Genomic DNA, 22,483 nt, shown 5'->3' with positions numbered 1-22,483 from the left:
GTAGTTACAATATTCTGAACTGAATAGTTAAAACTAGGGAATTCTACTGACTAAAGCAGGATACTTGAAGCCCTTGGAGGCTGGCATTCATGGTGGGTGGGATATGGCAACATCCTGAAGTTATACCATTTCACAGCTTGTTAGCAGCTAAAAAATTATGTACTTGCTTCATGGGGAAAAACAACATTCCAGTTTTGCCCATGTAACAAGTACTTCAGGCAGCATTCGAGACATTTAAAACTATTACAGTTATATATTGTAATACATATTTCTGCATAACGTTACAGCACACATCATACATTGTGCTGATTCCTTGTGAAAATATCTTCCTGTGATTACTGTAATGAAATGCACTTTGCATAAATAACGTTGTAGAACCTGATGCTTCCAGAAAAAGGTAACTGTCAAACTGAGGCTAGGAGAAAGAAAAATCTTCAGCTTTAAATCTGCTCCTATGAGCATCTGGTATTTACTGTAACAATAATTTTTTACAGCAATTTTATCTAAATTTTTAGTGATGCCTCAAAGCAACTGAAGCGAAGAAAGTAACAGACTAAGAAAAGAAAACAAAATTATTTTGGCAGGCATGCAGCTTTTTCCCCTTAACAGTTTATTCACGGCCAGGAGCCCCAAAAGCAGCATACAGACACATGGTCTCTGTGCTGCTGCTTTGGTAAAACTAAAAGTAATAGGCATCTGAAGGGTCAGTGGCTGAAAGTTAATTTTCCTAATTTTTATGAGTGATCTGTGGGCTTCTGCGTGCCTGAGAACCAGCCTGTGTCAGTGAGAAATGTGATTTTTAAATAAACAATAACGATACTAGTAAAAGCCCTACTGCAGCTGCAGTAGAAAAGCACTTTATACTGCTATAGCCGCCTAATTACCTGAACAGGTATTAAACATTACAAGTACTCTTATATTGATAAAATTTAGCTACACTAGGGTCTTTTTTCTTTACCCATTCTGGAAGAGTCCAACTAGCAAAATTAAAATGTAGAAAGCCCTACTGAGAAAACCTACTTTTCATAATTCTTCTAATTCTTTTGGGAAGTTCTCCAAAATTGGGTACTGTTGACAAGTGCTCAGCCTGAACTGTAAATGTCTTGCTGAACGTGAAGCGGAGAGGGAGCTGACACCTGGTAATTCCATCATTTTGGTGGAAGCACTGCAGGGGAAGAATAGTACATGAAACCTTGTGGAGTTCCACATTGCTGTTCCCTTCTCCCGCCTATTTGGTTTTTATCTGCAAGAAAGGGTGTTGTGAATTTTTTACCATATTGGTATTTTGTAAAAGACCTGCATAGTACAAAGGATTGAAATAAATCAAATAGTGATCTAAGCAAATCATACAAAGAGAAAGCAAAATGAGGAAATATTTGGTTGTCCTATAATTATACCCAATAGGAAAAAAAAACCCAAAACCCACACCACAAAGAGAAAGCAATTTAAATATTACAAAAATGTTATGAAGCCAAACCCCAGAGAACAAACAATTCACACATTTTATTTATTTATTTATTTATTTATTTATTTATTTATCTATCTATCTATTTATTTATTTATCTATCTATCTATCTATTTATTCATTTATTTATCTATTTATTTATTTATTTACTTATTTATTTACTTATTTATTTATTCCTCAGAGGAGAATTTACAAGCCCACACAGGCTGGTGGACCATCCAGCTCCAGCTGCACCAGGCCAGCACAAAGCAAGGGGAGTGAAGTCCTGGTAGGAGCCACCCTGGTACCCATCCCTCCTGCACCCCCTCAGTGTTGAGTGTAGAGGAGCCTGAATGTTGCAGCTGGTGTTTTGCGGCAGGACAGGAACTCGGGACTGAAATCTTAGTCCCAGAAAAATCAGCAGAGGCTTAGTCTCGATTCTGGTGGGGTCAGCATTGTGCTTTATGTGCTCTGACTGTAGAAAAGCAGTTGTATTCTACCTTCCTGCCATTTTATAACCCCACTTTCCTAAGCTTTCTCAGCATTTGATGAAGTAGGGCTGCCATCTTCACAAGCACTGATGATCACAGCTATGGAAATCTGATCATTTCTTGTCCTACAATGTGGGCATTTACCATGTAATTTCTCAATTTGCCTTTTATCTATTTATCAATATTAATAATATCTGTCTCCATAAGAACAGAACCTAACAATCTATGGTAATGTCAATTAGGCAATTAAAAAATTTGGAGAGAAGTGCTGCATTATATGCCTGCATATACAGGCAATGAGGGAGAAAAAATATTTAGATAATATTTGAGGCTTGCTTGTATGTTTGTGGCCTGTGTGTTTGTTCTGCCATGCTCTGATTTGTCCTTCATCTTGTAGCTTGTCCTTTGAAATCCAGATTATATGTGGTAGCACAAAGAAGAGAAAAACACAATGTAATTTTCATGTGACTACTACTTAATGACTCCTAACCAGCTAAGCTAACAGAAATGTAATGTTATGATATTTATTAATATCTCTGTTCTAAATCTGAGAAAACTGTAGACTTTCCTGGAGCGGAGGTGCTTGTGTGTAGTTTAAACTTTTGTACATCAGCCAGCAGGTGATGAAAGCTCCTACAGATGATTATCCCTACATGTACTTCTGTAGCATGTTCCAAAACAAAGTTAAATGAAGTAGGTGCTCAATTCTCTCAACAGCAGCAGAGCTCACGGTATCAGAAGTATCTTCTTTGTAGTATTTTCTACCAAGTTTTGTTGTCATGTACACTCACATACAAGATGAGTTTCTTTTTAATGAGAATTTGTGAAATACCTTAAATTACTGAAAGTGCTTATTTCTTATATTTCAGTTTTAAAGATGGTAGAAAAGTTTGGATAAAGAGGTAAAACCAAAAGTTTATGCAGCCTACTTACTGTACAGGGATGGTTAAAATGCATAATTACTGATAAAGAGACGATACTTTGGCTGGAAACCATGTGCCCCTTCAAAAATGTTACCTTTACATTAACACAAAATGCAGTCCTCAGCTCTTTGCCTCTGTCTTTCATACATGCAAGTTCATAGTATGTAAAGTAATATAGCGCTTTCTTTTAGGGTCATGGAAAGATAGAAAAGAGAAGCTGATGATTCCTTTGTATTTAGACAATTTGTCCCATGATAAGAGATGGATGGATTCACATACATTCTCAGATGGAAATATTAGTGATCGGATTATAGTGCGTTCTGGCAATTTGATTTTGTATTTAGTAAAAATGCATGACCATGTATAAGGGGTGGTGTTCCCTGATCCTAGGAATTGCTTTCTGTCCCTGTGGAAAATGCATACTTCCACCGATGCAAGTTAGTAACACCATTTCTATTGACTTTCAAGTGCCAGGATGTAACCCTCCCTGACTGAGAGCACTAGCCAAGTGTATCAGATGGCTTCTTGTCAAAGACCAAACCCCGATGCAGCTGCATGTTGTGACTGCTCATTTGGAGCCCCACTTCCCTGTGGCAGCCCTATGGCTTGGAGCCATTCCCTGAGTGCTCTTCCCTCTTGCTGGGTACACATGTGCATCCTCCTCCACAAACCACCCCACTTCTCTGGCCTGTTTTGTGCCGTGCACCCTTGTTCTGATTTTGTTCGTCACCATATTAATTTCTCCCAGTGAAGCTACAACTGCATTTCATAGATTGAAATTTCAGGAGACTTGATCATAGATGCCCTCATAATATTTAGATATTATAAATATATTTACATTTACATACATTTATATTGCTTTTCCCCATGTACATTCTTATTTGAAAGATACTTCAGCTTCTCTCCTTTTTTTTTTTCTTTTGCTGGACATATGGTGAACAGTATTGTACATAGCATGAGTTACTAAATAATAAGATACTATATTAAATCAAAGTAAATCTAACCACTAGAACTAAATACCCTTTTTGTGTGAATATCTTCCAAGTGAACTGCAAACATTATGTTTTTCCTGCTGAAACTACACAGATGATATCCTGATGTAGGCAAATGTCAAGTTTAGCCTTCTGTAACATCTGCAATTGCTTCCAAAATGCGCAGCACTGGTAGTGTATTCTTGCTTTGTATTTCTGTAGCTCTGTCTGAACTTTGCTCTACAAACCTGTCAGTCACAATTTCTTTGCAGTCAAGAGATGAGTAAATTAGCTGGAACAAGTGATTTATTAAATGTAGTCATTTGTGACTGTCACGTTAGAGGACAGGCCTTAGAGGCTGCAAATGTGATGCTTTTTTAAAAATTATTTGTGACTAGTGTGTTTGGCTATGCAACAGTCTAGAAATACTCATGAACTTTACAGTTACTGCTAGGTACATGGTACTATAGTACAGACATAACAGTGCTTTGAGTTTTTATTTTTCTTGCTGTATGACTGGTATTTTTTCAGCTTTCTCACTGGCTGCTTTCAATCACAAAGAAACAAAACCTCAAATATTTATTTCTTGTACAAATTTTTGCGTAAGTATTCACGTTAATTTTCCCTGAGTTGTTATGAGAGTTACTTTTGAATAGCTACGAAGAGCAAATAAAAAGCACCAGAAGTACTATCAGAAACAAATAATCATTTCTTTTTCTTACAGCTTACATTTGTGAATTTCTGTGTTTAAAACATGACCAGTCCTTGCTACAATAGTGCTACTGGAAAATAGCTTCCAATCCCAAATATCATACACTTATATTCAAATTTAATTCAAGATTACAAGTGTTAAGTGTTGCTGTCAAAGCTAGTTTATTCAAAAGATGTAGAAAATATTTTTGTTGTGTTAATTGATGACTTCTTACAGAATGCAGGCATAACAGAAATGGGCCTGGTAAACTGATGAAAAAGGCAAAAGAAGCAAGAATGTGGAGACTTCTATTCCTCCTTTCTCATTTATCTCTGATACTTACAGACATGGTTTTAAGAGATATTGTCCCGTTAATATGACATTTTTCAAACTAGATAAACCAGAATAAATTCACGTGCTCATTAGTCTTTGTATGGATAACCTCAAAAGCAGAATCAGGATTTCACACGTGGTATAAGTATGGTGCCCTATTTTTGGATTTTTGTTAAACTTAAGGAAAATGCAGTTCTGAGTTGACATGAACCATTTTTTAAATTCATGTGGAATTCAGAAGATTGTTTCAATTCAAAATAGCAAAAATAACACTGACAGCTTGAAATATTTCATATTAAGGGTGTCTGAATTTGATTGCATTGTGTAAAATATGTGAAAAGGGAACATTTTTCTAAGAGTTGTTTGGGATGAAAGAGAATGATGCAAAATGAATATTTTTGTCAGTAAGAAAGAACTAAAAATATTTTGCTTTGTGTTGAAGTTTTACTGGGTAATCTTCAGTTTCAAAGCCCTTACAGAGAAGTGGTTTTCTTTCTTGCAGCCCATGACTCATGCAATTGTTCCTTTCTTTGTTCTGAAGCATTTCTTCTCAGCTCGTAGCGACATATCTGGGTAGCTCTGGCTTGCTCAGTTTACAATTTTGTCACAATTTTCATGAGCTTTTCTGACTCCCTAAACTCAGAAGACACTATTCTCCTTTGTGGCTGCTCTGTGTTTTACTTCACCGGATGTTTCTGTGCTGCCAATTCAGCTGTGATCAAACCTGCAGGCAATAGCAAAATTAGAAGGGTAATGAAGAGAAGAGCTCCCAGTGACTGTGCAGGCTGACTTAGTGAACATGAATGAGAGCAAGCATGGTTTCAACTCCCTAGGTAGATGTAGACCAAAGAAAACTATCCCAGCCCCCACTCAAACCTGATCTAAAGCTGGGGTTGGAGAGTGAGTAGCTAGCAAACCTGAATGATGGATACAGCCTGCCTTTTAAAGCAGCAAGTCGTATATTTATCTTCAAGTACACAATTGATAGCACCATCTCCATCTCACTTCAAACTTCAGCTGGTTGGTTCATCCATTTAGTTACACCCAAAATGCTGGATATAGGGGTTCACTTCCTGAGATAAAGAAGAGAGGTGGAGTTGTGACTTACAGGTATCTTCTCCACTCCTGCCTCTCCAGTGGGTTTGGTGTCAGTTGCAATGTCCAAGAGAAGAGACAAACTCAGCATTTCTGGCATTCATATGACACCACTCTCATAACAACAAAGTGAATGCCTCCTCCCCCCCCCATACATACTCCTCATAAGAAATTCCAGAATGAGCTTCCTATGTGTGCTTCAATGTGCAAACTGGTTAGCAAATCTGCTCAAACTGTATCATACATGCAGTTATTCACGTCAGTCATAGGACTACAAGCACCAATGTGAAAAGCAGCCATAAGAAAAGACAGTGTTTTCCACAATACTGTGTTTGTGATATAGTCAGGAGAGTATTTGTGTTGTAGTACAAGGTCCCAGTTGCTCTACAGAGATCAAGACCCTCATCATGCTCAAGAAAGATCAATTCAAATTGAAACAGGTGCAGAAAAAGTCTACAAGGATGATGCAGATTCAAATTGAAACAGATGCAGAAAGAGTCAGGATAGAAGATCTCTCTCTAAAGAAAACACATAGCATGTTTAACCCAGAAAAACTCTTTTGGACGGGTTATACAGCTGCCTGGTATAAATGTAAAACAAGATTGAACAGGAACATGAGAAACCATGCTCCAGAGTTTTTCTTTTATCTTGATTTCATTTTCATATGCTAGAAGAGTATATCTATCTATGCAGCGAATGCATTCAGTGTACACCACATCTATGTGACACCTAAGAAGGGCCAAGGCCATATTATGTTCTGAGAATGCACTGTCTTTTCATAATTAGTGGCATATGTGAAGTCATGGTTTATAAAACCAAAATTGTATCAAAACTAGCTGAAAAGAAAGGGGGTATTCAGAGTCACCAGAGAAAATCCCTTAGTCACCAACATTCATGCTGACTTTCCAAAAGTGGCATGAAACATCAGTTATGGTAATCAGTTTTCTTCAACGTCCTATACCTCATGTAGAGACACTGCAAAGCATACTAGATTAATCATGTTCCCTGTGCTTGTGGATACAGAAATCCATGCCATTTTATCCCTGTTAAGTCACACACCAAAAGAAAGTAAACATAGTGATGTAACAGGAAGTGATGTGCTGCATTTTTGATACCTTTCAATGTAATTGAACATATGGTAAATAATTCTCATAAATAGATCTTATTTGCCCTGTCTATGGATAGGGAAAGGGAAGCAAGAATTGATGTGAGAGTTTGTGCAAGGTCACACTACAAATAAACGTGGATAAATTACCACTACTGAAACTGATATACCTCTGGGTAAAATTCAGCAGCTGTCTGACCATGAGCAAAATCATAAAGCAGATGAGAACCTCAACCACTCAGCCCCCACTGTGATTTATGTAAGGTAGCAGATGAGCTACAATGGGCGAGATCTGAATTTCTCCAGGGGGTGCATTCAAGAAAAATAAAACTGGATAAACCAGAATAAATTCACATGCTCATTGGTCTTTGTATGGATAATCCCCAAACCAGCATCGATAGTTACTGTTTCACCTTTTGCAAAGTCATCGAATTAAGAATTACGGAAGCAGCCACCAGAGTGCACCAGATACATTTTAGAGCAACTTGCAAGGGAAGAGGAACATAAGACATGTCCTTCCTTTTTCTTCTTTTCTTCTTTTCTTTTTGCTATGGGAAATAAATCAGCTGTTTAAATACAAATGTGGAGGTCTGTGAGGGAGAAGGTGAGAACTTTCAGAAATCCGGGAAAAAACAGAAATCAGTTCTCCTAGCTGTGTCCATGTCCTTGTGGTTGCTCTATGCCAATTGTGTCTTGCTTGCTAAATTCCCCCACATATTGAGCTGCCTCCTGATAGCATTGGAAATCTTTTTTCCATAAAAAATTCTATGAAAATTTGAATATAGGATACACATTTCAGGATTAGACCATATCAAATGTTCACAATGTGCTGGGTAGCAAAAAATGTTACCAGCTTTCTGTGTAGAAGTCTGCTTTCTGTGTACATGTGTGTGACTTCATCCCCATCTTTGATATTCAGGGATATGTAAGCTGGTCTGAAACACCTCCTACATACCAGTACTATACATTTCAGAGTAGTGACTACTCCACGTTGTGTATGCTATATGGTGCACACTGTAACTGAACATTGTGTCTTCCATATTTTGAAGGCCAACATGAAAGCATTAAAGGTGGAGCTTCTCTGATAGATGTGGACATCTGCATGTGACCAACCCTTCTAGTCAGCAGAAATAAACAGACGATTCTAGAGTGTGATTCATCTTTATGGCCTAAAGTGGAGGTCTAACATAGATCAGAGGATTTCACCCTCTATAAGTGCATTTCTTTCACAGACTTTCAACGGAGCATAAGATCACTTGCATGGGTGTAGACATCAAGAATTAAGTAACAGAAATCATACCCTGAGTATGTAACCTGTCATATTCTTTTTTGTATCATTTTTACTGTTTGTTATTAATGACTGCAGAACACTTCACCTGTGTGGTTCTTTATGTAGTGGAGTGCCCCAATAATGAAGTGTGGAGCTTAATAAGGGTTAGATGTCATCTTATGAACCTGTCCATTTCATGTGTTTTCTGGCTGCTAGCTGGAACCCTGGAAGCACAGTTTGGACAGTGGAAGTGCTGCTACTTAGTATCTGAGTGTGAATTAGGTGAGTGAGTTGATGAGACATTTTCTGCTCAGTTTAAAATCCATCTGCACAAACTTTACAGTAGATAATGCTAGGGAAAAGATTAAACTGTTTGCATTAAAATGTATTTCAAAAGTCCTGAAGTACAGTTGTACTCTCACTGCAGCACTGCACTGCTTGTCTAAATGCTCCAGCATTGATTCCAGAGGGATCTCTGAACCTCAGCAGGAATAAATCCATCTACTGCCATTGAATTCAGCCTATGAATTCAAATTTGTAAGCTGACCTGTTACTGTTTCCTCAAGCCAGTGCTTCTCAGAGGATTGCATTTTTACCTACCTGCTTATAATTGGCACATCATCAGGAACGTGGAATGTGAAAAATCACCCATCACCTATATAAAATATCTAATCATATATTTATACAAAATATGAAAATCAGTGTGATTTATGTTTTTATTGGGAAAACTTCAAAAAGGAAAAAAATTGCTCTGCAGTGAGAAGTCAAAAGCATATGTTGAACACATGCGTATTCAAACCCTGTAAAGCAGCAATGAAGGATGGTACTGCTGAGAAGTTCTCTTTTTAGCGATTGTTTTGTAAAGACAGCATTAAGCACGAGAACCCTGCGTGATCTGCTTGGCTCTGGTGACTGATTATGTTAGGTGTAAAGGCACTGCATGGCATCTTAATCTAAATGTTTAAACTCTTTGAAGGAGTCTGGATTCTGTAGCAACAAAGACTGATTTGTAATCTCCTTTCTCAATGATATCACCTTTTATCACATAAGCCTATGTGCCTCAAATGAGGCATTCTTATCTAGTTGATTACGAACAACCTTACTTTCCAAATAGGCATGCCTGTACCTTGTTAAGAGCACGAGCACTAACTGCAAACTCAGCAATTATTGACTGTAAGTCGGTTTAGGCAGAACGTACACTGGTGAAAGGCAGTCGTGATATTCACGTCAGTTTACAGCAATAATACATCTGTAGGTCAAAATTGTCTAGCTGGCTGCACTGTAAATCAGGAAGAATTTCATCAAAGAAAACTGTGCTGGTGTTACGCTGTCGTAACAGGACAGCGTTTGATCCTATCAAGTTGTCAAACATAGTAAAGAAAAGAAGTGTGCCTAGAGTTAAGCTCCTAAATCCACTTCCACATTTGAAGCGCTTCATGTTAAAGGCAGATTTAAGAAGGGAATCAGTATCTCTGGTGTTTTTATGAATAAATTAATCCCTACTCTCATTTAATAATAGAACTTAGTTCTTTCTAGCTCCTTTTCCCACCCTCCTCGTGATATACTTACAAAAGCTTTCTTACTCTCCAGTTGACTGGTACAAAGTCATTCTGAGTTTTACCATTCTTAATCTATGCCCACGCTCCCCCACCCACCCCCACCGTGAACAAGGCAGGTTCTTCCCCTTCTCCATTTGCAGTTACATTTTCTTGGAGCAGTCCCTGGTGATGCTACATTGGCTACATCTTGTTTCTGCATTCTTCTTCTTACAAGGGCAGTGCAGCATGTTATGGTGTGCCTTAATTACAATGTGTTTTAAGATGCTTGTCAAAGAAAAAGTAGTTTACTTTTTCATTCTTACAGCACCTAACATATATTTAGTTTGGGCAAAGGGCTTTGGAAAGCACTTACTAAACATGGAACGCTTTAAATGTTTTTACCTTTCTTTCTGTTATTTTTTAGCTGTTCTTTAAAGGAAGTTTTATGACTTAATGGGGTATTTGGCATACAACCCATTAGCTGAAATTTTAGAAATGGTCAGGTCCTAAGGACCCTGGTATTTACACGTTCAATTTTCTTGGTTCAATTTAAAAGGAAAAGGTTGGATCCCTCAGAAAAGAACTTTGCATTCTGCATAGGCTGTTCGATAATTAAACCACGTGTGCATTTAAAGAAAGAGCCAAAGGCACTAGCAGATAGCTGCCCTGACAGACATTAATAGCATGTTTTCTCATCTCATGCTGATGTACTTCTAAAGTGAACAGTGAAAACAGAGAGTCTTGTTTGTGTGTTTATGTGAGAAGTTAGACGAATTTTTGCCTTGTGGATACAGTCTGAGATGTAGAGCTTGCTGTGCCTTTGCAGGGGGAGTACAGGGAAATCTTTTCACAGTCCTAAATTTTGCAGTGGTTTCACATCCTTGTTTTTGTGTGTGTGCCTACGAGTAGGTACATGCAGATAATTTATCCCAGTGTATTCCTCTTGGTGCATACTGCTAGTTAGGCTGTTGTAGCCATGCTACTGAGCCATTGCTTAAGCAGAACTGTAGCTGTTTCTTTTCTTTTACCCATTCCCCTTGGAGACGGAGAACATCTGGGGAGATGGGGCAGCACCAGCCTCTTTTCTATGCACTGTAAATATTAAAAAATTTTTACATCCACATAGTTTAAAATAGACCCGTTCTTTCTGCTAATTTGTATGCAAGGCTTATCTGTTTGTAATAATGCCTACTTTTTAATAAATTATTTATTTTTAAAAAAGTTTAATATAAAAGTTTTGATTAAAAACTAACAAACACAAAAAATATTTTAGCCAAACCACTTTGGCCAGCTGCCTACAGATAAAACATCTTACGGAAGCCATGGAAGAGGTAGGCTTTCTTAAAACTCACGCCTAGCCTCAATTCTTTATGTGAACTTAAAACTAAGGCAGCAGTTGACCTTAGGTGGTGCAAGAAGTGAAAAGGCACTTCTGTAGTGGTTGGTCTGCTGAATGTCAGCCAAGTTTTCCTGTGCTTGTAATGTTGGGGCTCTTCTCAAAATTTCATGGTGACATTACCCTTTCTAAAGAAACCGTGAATGTCCTGTCTGGCCTTCTGCAGACAGCCACCCTTTTAAGAAGAAACCTACTGGATTAAATTATCCGCTTAAGCCAAAGACAAAATTCAGTTATGTCTGAATATCACCTGTGAATTCTGCAAACTGTAAACCCGTGAACTCACCAGCTGTAAGCATCAAGGACACTGAAGGACAAACTGGTCTTGCTCAGACACGACACAAAGTTCTTCCTGTTTGCTTCTCTGCTGGGAGCAACTTCACAGTGACCTTATGTCGAGATTTCTGTGCCACCCCTGCTTGGCAGCTCTGTGCTGCACAGAAAAATGCATGGCTCACCCATGACTGCATGGAGCTTTCTGGTTTAGGTGTGCGATGGTTTAAGTAAGAGAACTTCATAGCAGCACACACCACAACACCTCACATAGCCTGGTACTGAACTTTTCAGATTTCAGATATTTAACTGCAAGCAAAGCAGTTGCATGATTTTTGTTTGTTTTAAAAGGAAAAATGAAATGCAAGTTAAACTCATACTAAAATTGATCTGGTCACTTGTGACACAAAGCAATTATAATTCAAATCATATCCTTCTATGAATGCAGACACAAATGACAAACCTAAACAGTATATATATATGCATTTACAGGTTATCTTATAGTTGCCGTGGAAGGAAAAAACACAGTTTTGTGTGTTGTGTTACAGATCCTGCCTACCAATTCAAAACTAATACCAAGGCAGTGAGTCCCATCTCATCGGCGGGTGCCAAGGCACTGAGGCGGCTGTCCCTGCTGCTATTCTTGCTGCTGTCCCCGCCGCCAAGGCCGCCCTGCTCCAGCTCCCGCTGGTTGGCAGAGCGTGACCTTGGGGCTAATGGTGGCTGGTTTAAGGCGCAGCAGCTCCGAGGCGGCTCAGTCACCTCGTGTCCTCGGCCGACGCTATCAGCCGCCGTGGTTTTTGTGACGAGAGCTTGCAATTAAAAAAATAAACCATTTTTGTATATGAAAAGTTAAACCAAGCACAGAGTAATGTTGCGATCCAGTGAAAGGGACAACGTACAAAGCAGACGCTGAACACGTTTCTTGGTTTTCTTGCCGCCGCGCTGCGTTTGCAACACGGCGGTCCCGCTCGCCACCCCTACGGGAGCCGCAACTCGCGTGTGCAGCCCCGCTCACCTACTCGGGCCCGAAGCCGCGGCACCTTTTCGCCAGCTGCCCGATTTCCTTGCAATGCCTTAACACAGCCCCAGCGGCACCACCTAACGCGGCGTCTAACACCAGGCGGGGCGGCCGGCACCCGCGCCCGGAGGCCGCTCGGTCGCGCCGCGCCGCTGAGCGGCCGCTGCCGGGGGCGGCGGTGCCCGGGCCGGGGGGAGGGGCGCGGCCCGGCGGAGGGCGGTGGCGGCCCCGGGCCGCAGGAAGCGCTGCCGTCACCCGGCCCTGCCCCGCCGCGCTGCCGGCGGGAGGCTGGGCCGCGCCGGGCCGGGGCCGGGCCGCCCGGCTCCGCCTCGGCGTCCGCAGAAGGGATGCGGCGGCGCTCGCCATGAACTGGCGGTCCGGCTCCCGCGGCGTGGTGCTCACCGCCTACCACCCCAGCGGCGGCGGCGGCGCCCCCGGCAGGTGAGCGGCGGCGCGGGGAGGCCGCCCCGGCGGCAGGTGCGGGCGGCAGGTGCGGGCGGGGGCCGCGCGGCGGGGGCTGCGGGCCGCGCCGCGGGGGGGAGCGGAGCCGGCCGGGGCGGGAGCTGTGGCGCGGGGCGAGGGGCTTTCTCCGCCCCGGGGCCGGCAGGGTTTCCCCGTTTCTGCGCTTTGTTCCGCGTCCTCCCCGACGGTCTTTCCTTTGGTTTTGTCACCGCTCTCTCCAGCAACCTGCGCACGTCGTGGCAGCCGCAGGCGCTGCGCGGGGCTGCCCGGCGCCGGGCGGCGTCACCGTGCTCGCGGCTGAGAGCGGTCCCGCGGCCGCCCGGCCGGTGCCGAACCCCCGCTGCTAGTGCGCGGTGCGCGATCGGGCCTGCAGCGCCGGGGGGCTGCAGGGTGCCCGTGGCAGCGCTGCCCCGAAGGGTGCTGCCCGGGGGCGGAGATGCTGCCCCGCGGGGTGCTGCCCGGTGCTTCGCGGGGAGCTGCACCCCAGAGTCTGGGAGCGGGCAGTTTGCGGGATGTGGCGTGTAGTTTTTCATGCAACCTCTTAGTGCTTTACTGCTTTGTACTTTGCATTATTATTATTATTTTCTTTTTTTTTAATGTGGTAAACGGAAGGAGGGTGCAGGTAAGGGCGAGATAAACTCTTTAAAGCACTTTGTGTTTTGCTTAGAAGGTGAAACTGACAATGGGCAAAGAAGCCAGCTTCACTTGTACGAAGGCTGAGGCCTCACGGCATGTGTTTGATACAGGCAGAAGCACTACTGGCTTTTCTGTTGCCATGACCAGAGAGGCTGCTGTGTGGAAGGGAGAGTTTTGTCTTTATGGCCCATTCAGTCTTGCTTCTTCCTTGCTGAAACTGTCAACAAATGTCCCATTGATAAAGACAGGACTTTAATGCTGAGAAGCCAGCTGAAACCGGGAAGGTATTGAAACTGGCACGCTGGTTCCATGTGTCCATAGGAAGAGTGTGTCTGATCAAAGAGATTATTGTCTGATTAAAAGAAGGTAAAAGGAAGTCCAGCGTGTCACGCGGGACAAAAGATAACTGATGTGTCACACTGAGAGTCTGTGGCAGAGGCGAGAACTGAACTAAGAAATACAGCCTACCCCGTCTTTGAACCACAAAGCCATTCCTTTCTTTTTGTTGAGGTACTTCCTTCCCCATAAGTAACATTATTTGTCAACCCAGCTCTAAGTCCTGATGTCATCTTAGCTACGTATATAAGGGCACTGCAGATCTAGTTGTTTACTACTGAATGCAAAATGTGTGCATTTTTGCAAGAAATCACAAAATCCACCACATTCTCTGTTATGATTTGTAGTGGTTTTACTCTTTGTACCTCTCCTCAAACTTCCCATGGAGCAAGGGCATGATAAAAACCACTTTCCCTGCTCCTTGGGATAATTTCTGAATAAGGAGGTGTGCACCTGTAGACTATTAAGATTGGTTCCCCCCTTTTAACGCGGGGCTGCCTGGATACATGGCTGTAAGCTGCAGTTGCTCTTAACCCCCCAAGACCCCAAATGCATGAGCACAGTTATGGGGGCCCCTCTGTGTCCTAGAAACTTGTGTCTCATGCTAATGCTACAGCGTTAGGAGCAGTGATCTCATCATCCCTCTTCCTCTTCAGCTGCTTCTGGGGACAGCCTCCTGGGTAAACTGAGACATTACCATGCAAGTAATGGTGATCCTTCACAAACTGTTCTGATGTGGGATTAAGGGAGTGCAGGGGGGAAATAAATGTGAAAAGCAGTCTCATTTCTTTAATTATAACAATAAATATGTATGTTAAAGCTGCACAGGACAGGGGATTCCCACAGTTAGTTTGCCTGAGTTCCACCCCTGGCAGTGTTACGGCTTTCCAGGCTATGCACATTTTGCCACGTAGATCATCAAAATTAAGATCCTAAAGGACACCTCTCTGCCTCTCTGCTGTACCACCCTGAATTTGGGTCTCGGTCCTGTCTCTCCCATTTTCATTAACCAGGATCTCAACTCCATGGTCCTGATTTATCTGTTCCTTGCTACCCTGGATCCCTAGTGTTTTCCCCCTTCTGAAGTGAGAAAGGTTAGGAATATTAATGTCATGGGGGCAGGGAGGGAGAAGAATGGCCAGTTGTTACTTTTTGGTCTTTTTAAAAATAAACAAGGAAACTTTTCTGAAACATTGTAACATTCTGTGGGATTTTTTCCCCCCATTTTTCTAACTGCTTCCCTCCTTCATCAACATTCCTACCAAGTGCAGAGATATTTGATAATAATGCCCAAACCTGTACCATTCGGACATATTTTGTGGAAATAAGTTCATTATGCTCTGCACAGTGTGCAAGTGTACTAGTTCTGCAGTCCAAATGCTGCATATTACTACTGGGGTGATATTGACCATATTTTGCCTTTTCAAAAAATAACTGAGAGCAACTTTCAGTATCTAGGTCAGCATCTCTGCTAATTTGAAAACTCAGATTTTTAACAGGCATCAGAATATTAGGAAGCCAGTGTAATATAGTGCCAGCTGTGAGGAAGCAGCCCTTTTGGAAAGATTAATAGGGAAACTATGTCGAACTATTCTTTTCATAGCCATTCAAAATAGTGCGTGTTAGAGATTGCTTTGTCTTTGCAGTGTTGGGGAAGCGTGGCACTGGTACATCCTGGAAAAAGCGATACATTGACTGCTCCAAACGAAGTGGCATCTTAGGAAAGGGCTATACTTCCTAACCATTTATTTTTTCATTCAGGCATACAAGAAGTCTTGCTTTATAAGACTTGAGAATTTTACTGATCTAATAGATTGCTGAGCTACTTTTCTGGGGTTTTCTTGGCCCTTCAAAGGCACAATAAGGCTGTGAAATATTTCCTTTAGGAAAGGCTTGCTTTACCACTGGTTTACTAGGCTAAAATCTAGAACAGCCTTGGTGCGATTACTTCCAAGTTTGACAATTTAGGAATATTGCCTTGATAGTGGGGATGCACAGAGTAGCATCAGAGCTGTCCTCTTTGCCATAGAGAGGTTTATTTTACATTTTACTTTGAAGTAACTGTTTAAAGATAATATCTTCATATAGTGTAGATATTGATTGTGGGTGACTTCAGTAATATACCTAAGTATTTATTCAAGAACTTCCTTAGAGAAATCACAAAGGCAGATTACCCACTATCAAATCCAGTTTTAGTAGCTCTCTTTTCCATATCGCTTCAGTTTTCTCACTTCCCAGTTTTAACCCATTAAATCCACTGGTGCTGTATTGGCTGTCATGCTGCTTGCATTTTGCTGTCCTTTTCTTTCTGATGTCCATGCACAAGCTTTTAAATTTTTTCTTGTTTTTCCCATTAAACCATTTGTTGTTATATGGACCGTGGAAAGTACAAGTGAATCAAACAGGTTTCAGTCCAAGACCCTGTATCAGTAACTGGTTGTAGGCATGTCAACCTCATGCGCATGAAATCCATACCCTTAAGTGCAGGCTTCCAGTGCCATTTAGGTTCCTTGCTGGGGAATTCTACTCCCATCTACTGTGGCAGAAAGGACTGCAGGTCCTGTGTCACATTTGCCAGCCACATGTAGGCATTTCAGATAACAACAGTCCTCTTATATGGCTGTGTGGGCTTACCCTCAGGCAGTCAAATGCTATCCAGAGAGTCCTTTACAGGACTATTTCTGTCCTGTAGAGTAAGTGAATGTGTGTGTGTATGCATATATATATGTGTGTGTGTACCAAACTTTTTTTTAATGTGATTATAAGGTTAAGATCAAGACTGGAGTATTCAATGGATGGGGAATAGGATATAGCAAAACTAGAAGTAAATGCATACAGAGTGCATGCAGAATGAACTGCATGCATACCAGTGCATGAGGGAAATGGACTTCTGCTACAGAGTATTTTTAACAGCCAAACCTGAAATGCAAACTGAGTAATAGATGAATGATTTTAAATGTGGTGGCCACTGGAGGTTGGCTTTGCTTTCCTCTCCATACCTTTCTCCTATCTGAGATGCTGTTACTCTGTATTGTCTCCTGTGCTGCACTGGACTCGTCATGTGAGTCACAGCCTCCCTCTATCTGTTTCCAGTGAATCAGTGTGCTTGCTCACCAGGAGCCAGCACGTGCACTTTTGCTGCCACTTCATGTATACTTCTTCAACTTACATAGGAAGACCAGTTTGAGTTCTGAGGCTTTGCAAGCCAGCGCCTGTTTAACATCATATGTTCCTAAAGGGCCTGTGAATCTTTGTACTGCTAATTACTTAGCTAATGACTTGTTAAGAAGGACTCCAGCATTTCGTAGAGCCTAGGACATGGCTCTTCCTCCTCAGAGGCCATGCAGTTATATGCACCTGCTCTTATCTGCACTATTTAAATCTTGTGTTTTGTTTGCCAGTAGTCACTTGCAAAATGAGAACAATGAGTTGAGCTTCCCTGAGATGGAAGTAAACCCCCGACCAGTTCTGGAAAGAGTGCTGTAACTCTCCCCTACTGTAAGAGAGAAGATTGCTGCTGCCTCAGGTCTCCTCTTTCAAGTGACACCTGCTAGCCAGGGCCTGTGGTCCACAAGTTTCACCATCCCACTTCATTACTGAATCCACATGACTGGGAGATGCCAGCTGAAGTTTGGATCTGGGTGGCAGTGAAACCAGGGGGCCTCAGTTGGGCTCTGTTGTAGAGAAGTGCCTTTTTTGTGGGTTATTGTGTACGTCTGCATACACCAAAATACTTATCTTCATATGTCTTTATAAATATGGGCTTTACTAACTCAGTATTTAGTATTCACTGTGGGGATGGGTGACAAGTTAGGGGCATAAAGTACTTGGTGTTTTCTACAGACAGCTGTGGTCTAAATCACTCCTTCGCTGTTTGATCTCCCTGACTAAGAAAGCACATGATAGATGTCCTTTGAGCTTGGAAAAATGACAAAGACCTCTGCTATGAATTGCCCAAGATATATGAATTTTTTTCAAATGTTGACCATAATGGACGTTAAAAATCACACATACAAGAGGAGTTTATTCTTGTTTTACCAGATTAATCTGCCTTATTCATTGTTCAAATATTTGCTCAGTTTAATCTGAAGACTTAATAGCCAAGAAGAAATCTAGTAGTAAGCATGCATTCATGCCTTTTTTCAAGGGCAGTTTCCATCTCCGTTCTTTCAGAGAGAAAAAGCTCTCATTCCTTTCCCCCTCTTTTCCCAGCAGTGACTCACCCTTGGAATTGAAATCCAGTGAAATCCAGTATGAAGGACTAAAGCACTGTGAGGGATACATGTAATGCTCAGTGTACAAGCAACAAATTCAAAAGCTGATTACTCACAACTGACTTAAGTTGGTGGAGCCTTTTGCAATTTCATTTGCAGTCTGCTAGTACAGCGCAGATGCCAGATTCTCCGTACCATCACAGCATTTGTTGTTTCTAACCCCTGTAACCTATCTTCTGTGATGCCAGTGTGGATGGCTCAGCCCAGTACCTTCTATGTGTTGCTTTGCCTCTGTAAAGCAAAGATCTATCATACTGCGGCTGACTTTACAAATTCATAGCAATCTTTTTATGTGCTAATTTTGCAGGCTTTACATGAGCACAGTCTTTAAATGCATTAGAAAAATCTTTCCTGCCTTGTATTTGCCTGCTAATTTGAATAGCGTTTATTGTCTGATGCCTTCCAACATCTTCAGATAGAGCTGACAGGCAACAATGCATCAAGTTGCTTTATTTAGAATTGCTTTTGTGTCTTTTGTATTTCATGCATGTACAAATACATAGTATACTGCAGACCCTTAATGTGTTGCTTAGTTACTGATGTATTACATCCCAGTAACTTGATCTACTGACAGCAAGATGTGGTATCCCAACGTTTCCTTGATTCTGGATTCCTGCTTCCACCAGTTTGCACCTTATTTCTTCTTTGAATTTATCTTACTCCTGCCTTTGGTTTTTGTATGTCTTTCCAATTGATTAAACAGCCTTCCTAGTGCCTATTACCTATTGTCAAGCTGCTGCTCAATTTTATCTTGGGACGGAGCAAATAATTTTCTTTGAGTCTGTTTAGTCTGAAAAACCTTTTCGTGACACTTCTCTTCAGAATTTTCAGCATCCTTCTTTACACTTGCCCTGCTACTTCACTTCTCCTTCACACTCCAGCCTGAATTGCATGTGGTACTTCAGTGTCAGTCTCATGAGTGTCACCTATACAGGTAAAATAACTTCATTGCTGCCTGTTACCACCTCAGCCAATTGTAGATATTGCAGTCAAACTGTCTAGTTTTTCTAAGCATCCTGGTGGAGCACACTTGGTTGCATGTTCTTTCTGACCCCTAGATATGCTCAAGCTCTTCTTTTTCAGTGCAGTCCTCGTTATGTAGACTTGGTCCCTGTTTCTTGCACTTAGGCATCCATTTAGCATCTGTCAGTAAGATAAAACAACGTTATTTCAACAAGTGCAGTTTACTAGGTGATCTAGATTATTCTATGTCATGGATGTAGATTTGGTTTAGTGCCCTTTACTGTCAGTGAAAACAGTGTATTCAGTTCTACTCTGGGTCAGGCCCTTAAACAGATATATAATGAGAATAACTGTGCTGAATCAGTGGAGCTACATAGCAGAAAAGAGGAAAATCAGGGCCCTATATGCAGAATTTCTTTTTCATTTTAATGACATAGAACGAGATGTCATGCTTGTCTAGCTACAAGGAATGTGAAGCATAAAGACCTTTTGAACATTTTAATTATGGGCTTTGCCTTTTTTTTGCTTATGTGTGTACAAATCTAGATGATACGAAGCATATGCAATGTATTACTAGATGTGCTGTTATAAGCAAGCAGATTTTATGCAAAACTGGAATGTAACTGAACTTCTGATGAATGAAATGCCAGAGGAGCTGTGTAAGCCTGAACTCCAACATTCACTCTAAGTGTGGCATCAGAAGAATGTTTTTTGTTTCTCGAAGTTCTTTTTCTTTGAAGAGGAGAATTGTTGAACTTGTCTTCAAATAAGACTAATGGCATTTTCAGAGTGCTGATACTGGCCTTGATTAAAAAGTGCTGTAATCTATTGTTATTGCCCATATTTTACTTGTCTTTTGTAACTGTTACTGGTGAGGCTGGAGCTGAAACCTGTAAGGTTTTAAAAGGCTACTCACACATATTTTGGTAACATTTGCAATGCCAGCACCCTTCGCTATCATTACTGCTTTTTTACTAGAGTTACTGAGTGTGCACCTTCATTTTTTTCCTATGTATCAGAATACTATGGCTGAACGGAGGCTGTAATTACAGCAAGTGATACAGCGAGGTGCCTGTTGTGGAGTGGTGTTGCAAATTCCTGTTACACATGGGTCACTGACTTTCACTCCAGACTCCTCAGTAGTAATTCTGCTTGGCCAGGGGAAGAAAAATTCCCCAGTTGTAAGTTTTGAGTACTTCTGATGTGTCAGTGGGCTGTTTTGTGAGGGCTGCTGGTTTTGCAATGAACCTGCCTCTGCCTTCGAGTCATGGTCTCAAAATAATCATGTTCAGGCAGGGAATGTAAATGTTTATAGCCAAATAAATAGGGGAAAAAATCAGTGGTTTTGTTTTTTAGTATTAGGTTGTCTGAAAAATAAATGGATTTGATTTATTCCATAAGTACAATTTTAGCCATCATTTTCTGAGGTATATTTTTAGTGATACCCTGAGCAGTGTATGGGCTGAGCTCCTAAGCAACTGGCCCCTCTGCACTGCTGAAAGCTATGAATGTATTCTTTAGTCATTGTTTTGTGCCAGCTTTCTTGTATTACAACAGAATAAAAGCATGCACAGGAGCAGTTACTTACCTGGTCATACCTTCTTGTGAGGATAAGCTGCTTAATATTTCCCCTTTGTTCTGTGGCTAGAGCATCCCAATCCTTTAGCCTAGAAATGCTTTCACAAGTATTCAGGGATTTTATCTGTCGTCTTTCTACAACACCATTCTTTCCTAGGGAGGCTTCTTAGGCCAAAAGGTGACAATAAAAATGTATTAGAATGTTTCTTTTGTGGGGCTCCCAGTGTTGCTGGAAGACTTAAAATAGTTTGGGGTGAAGTATTTGAGGAGAAACAAATGTGAATGTTTTTAGTATGCTTAGAAATATGGTGGAAGGTGCATCACACATGAGAAAGCAACAAAGAAAGAGTAATGTTGTCTTCAGAACAAAAAAAAAATCTTATCATGCATACTTAGTGCCAAACTGCAGCAGAACAGTTGGCATGTTTTGCTTGATTTAGCATCAGTACAAATCTTCAGTTTACCACTCCTCCAACTACCTCTTCCTCTCTGACAGTCCCCAAACCACCCAGCCAGCTTTTGCTCTGGCTTAGGGAAGTTGGATATTTTGACTTCACTTTAATATTTGTAAACCAGGAAAATACTTAAGAGGATGTGTAAGAATTGTTTCATCAGTGTTTAGTGATATGTACTTAGTAAAGTACATTGTTCAGGGTTTTTTATTATTTTTAATCTGTTGATTGGTTTTAGCTGATTTCTATGTAGTTGTCAGAGTGATAGTTGGTGGGACTGAAGGCCACTGATGAAATATTTTCTCTATCAAAAATTCTCTGCCTTTAATAAAATACATCAGCAAGGTCCAGGAATATACTATATCCAGAGGTAACTGGGAGCTTTGCCCTTGATTTAAGAGCACAAGGTTAGATTTTTAGCTGTACAAACAAGCAGAAAGTTCTTGTAGTGTCATAGTCATATAATAATTGTGGTTATAGCTGTAGTTATGAGTGTGATCCCAGATACAAAGCAAGAGGCTTGGAGCAGTAACCAGAAGCCTCAGCTACTGAACAGCAGGGGAGCCCTGGTAAGTGCTGCCATACACAACAGCTGTGACTCACTGGCCAGTCACAGCAGGAGACCAGAGCTATGGTTACCATGGGCCAGTGGAAGATGTTTTCTCTCTTGGCAGTTGCTAAGAGGATGATAGATCTAACAGCTCTGTAGGGTAGCTTCTGGAGCCTCACAGCCTGATGCCCTTTGCAACAACTAAGTAAGGGAACTCTAGTAACGGTGTTATTGTGGAAATAGTCATCCCCATCATTATAACCCACTCAGAGGGTGGGCTTTCATGTCCTGCTAACCTTGTTCTGATGGCTTGCCTGTGTCATCTTCTCCTGAGAAGCCTATATTTCAGGTAGACTTGAGGAGCATCTTCTTGTTCCGTTGAAAGTATTATGCCAGGAGAGAGATGCCACACCATTTCATGAAACTTTCACCTCAGAGTGCCTCCTGAGGCTTGTCCTGAACAAGCAGTTTTGATGTGCAGTGGCAGTGGGTGCAGGTCATGGGCATACTAGGCTGAGAGAGGTGGAAGCTGAAAAGAGTGGGGACCACCACTGAAAGTAGCGTTTCCTTCCATCTCTCACCTACACCTTCCTAATGTGTTTCTTGCCCTGGAATTGGCATTTCTGAGCTGACTGAAGTAGGTGGACCAGGATTTAAAAAAACAAAAATCCAACTGAAAGC

The 22,483-nt window shown here is 41.4% G+C and overlaps 1 protein-coding gene across 2 annotated transcripts in view; it reads left to right on the top strand.

Annotated features, from left to right (window-relative positions):
- The window catches only part of ARHGAP18 (Rho GTPase activating protein 18), a 100,951-nt gene that overhangs the window by 19,406 nt on the left and 59,062 nt on the right, over window positions 1-22,483 (top strand). The window contains exon 1 of one of the 2 annotated variants that reach the window (XM_055810825.1): window positions 12,800-12,992. The exons of the other annotated variant lie outside the window; for it this stretch is intronic. Within the exon in view, the coding sequence (XP_055666800.1) occupies window positions 12,916-12,992 (77 nt within the window). The 5' untranslated portion in view covers window positions 12,800-12,915. Of the gene's footprint in view, window positions 1-12,799; window positions 12,993-22,483 lie in introns of those variants that run through there. 2 annotated transcript variants of the gene reach the window in all.

This window comes from Falco peregrinus, chromosome 7, assembly GCF_023634155.1.
Source record: "Falco peregrinus isolate bFalPer1 chromosome 7, bFalPer1.pri, whole genome shotgun sequence".
Classification (NCBI taxonomy): domain Eukaryota; kingdom Metazoa; phylum Chordata; class Aves; order Falconiformes; family Falconidae; genus Falco; species Falco peregrinus.
Note: the sequence above shows the minus strand (reverse complement) of the source record. Positions and strands in the feature narration are given on the sequence as shown.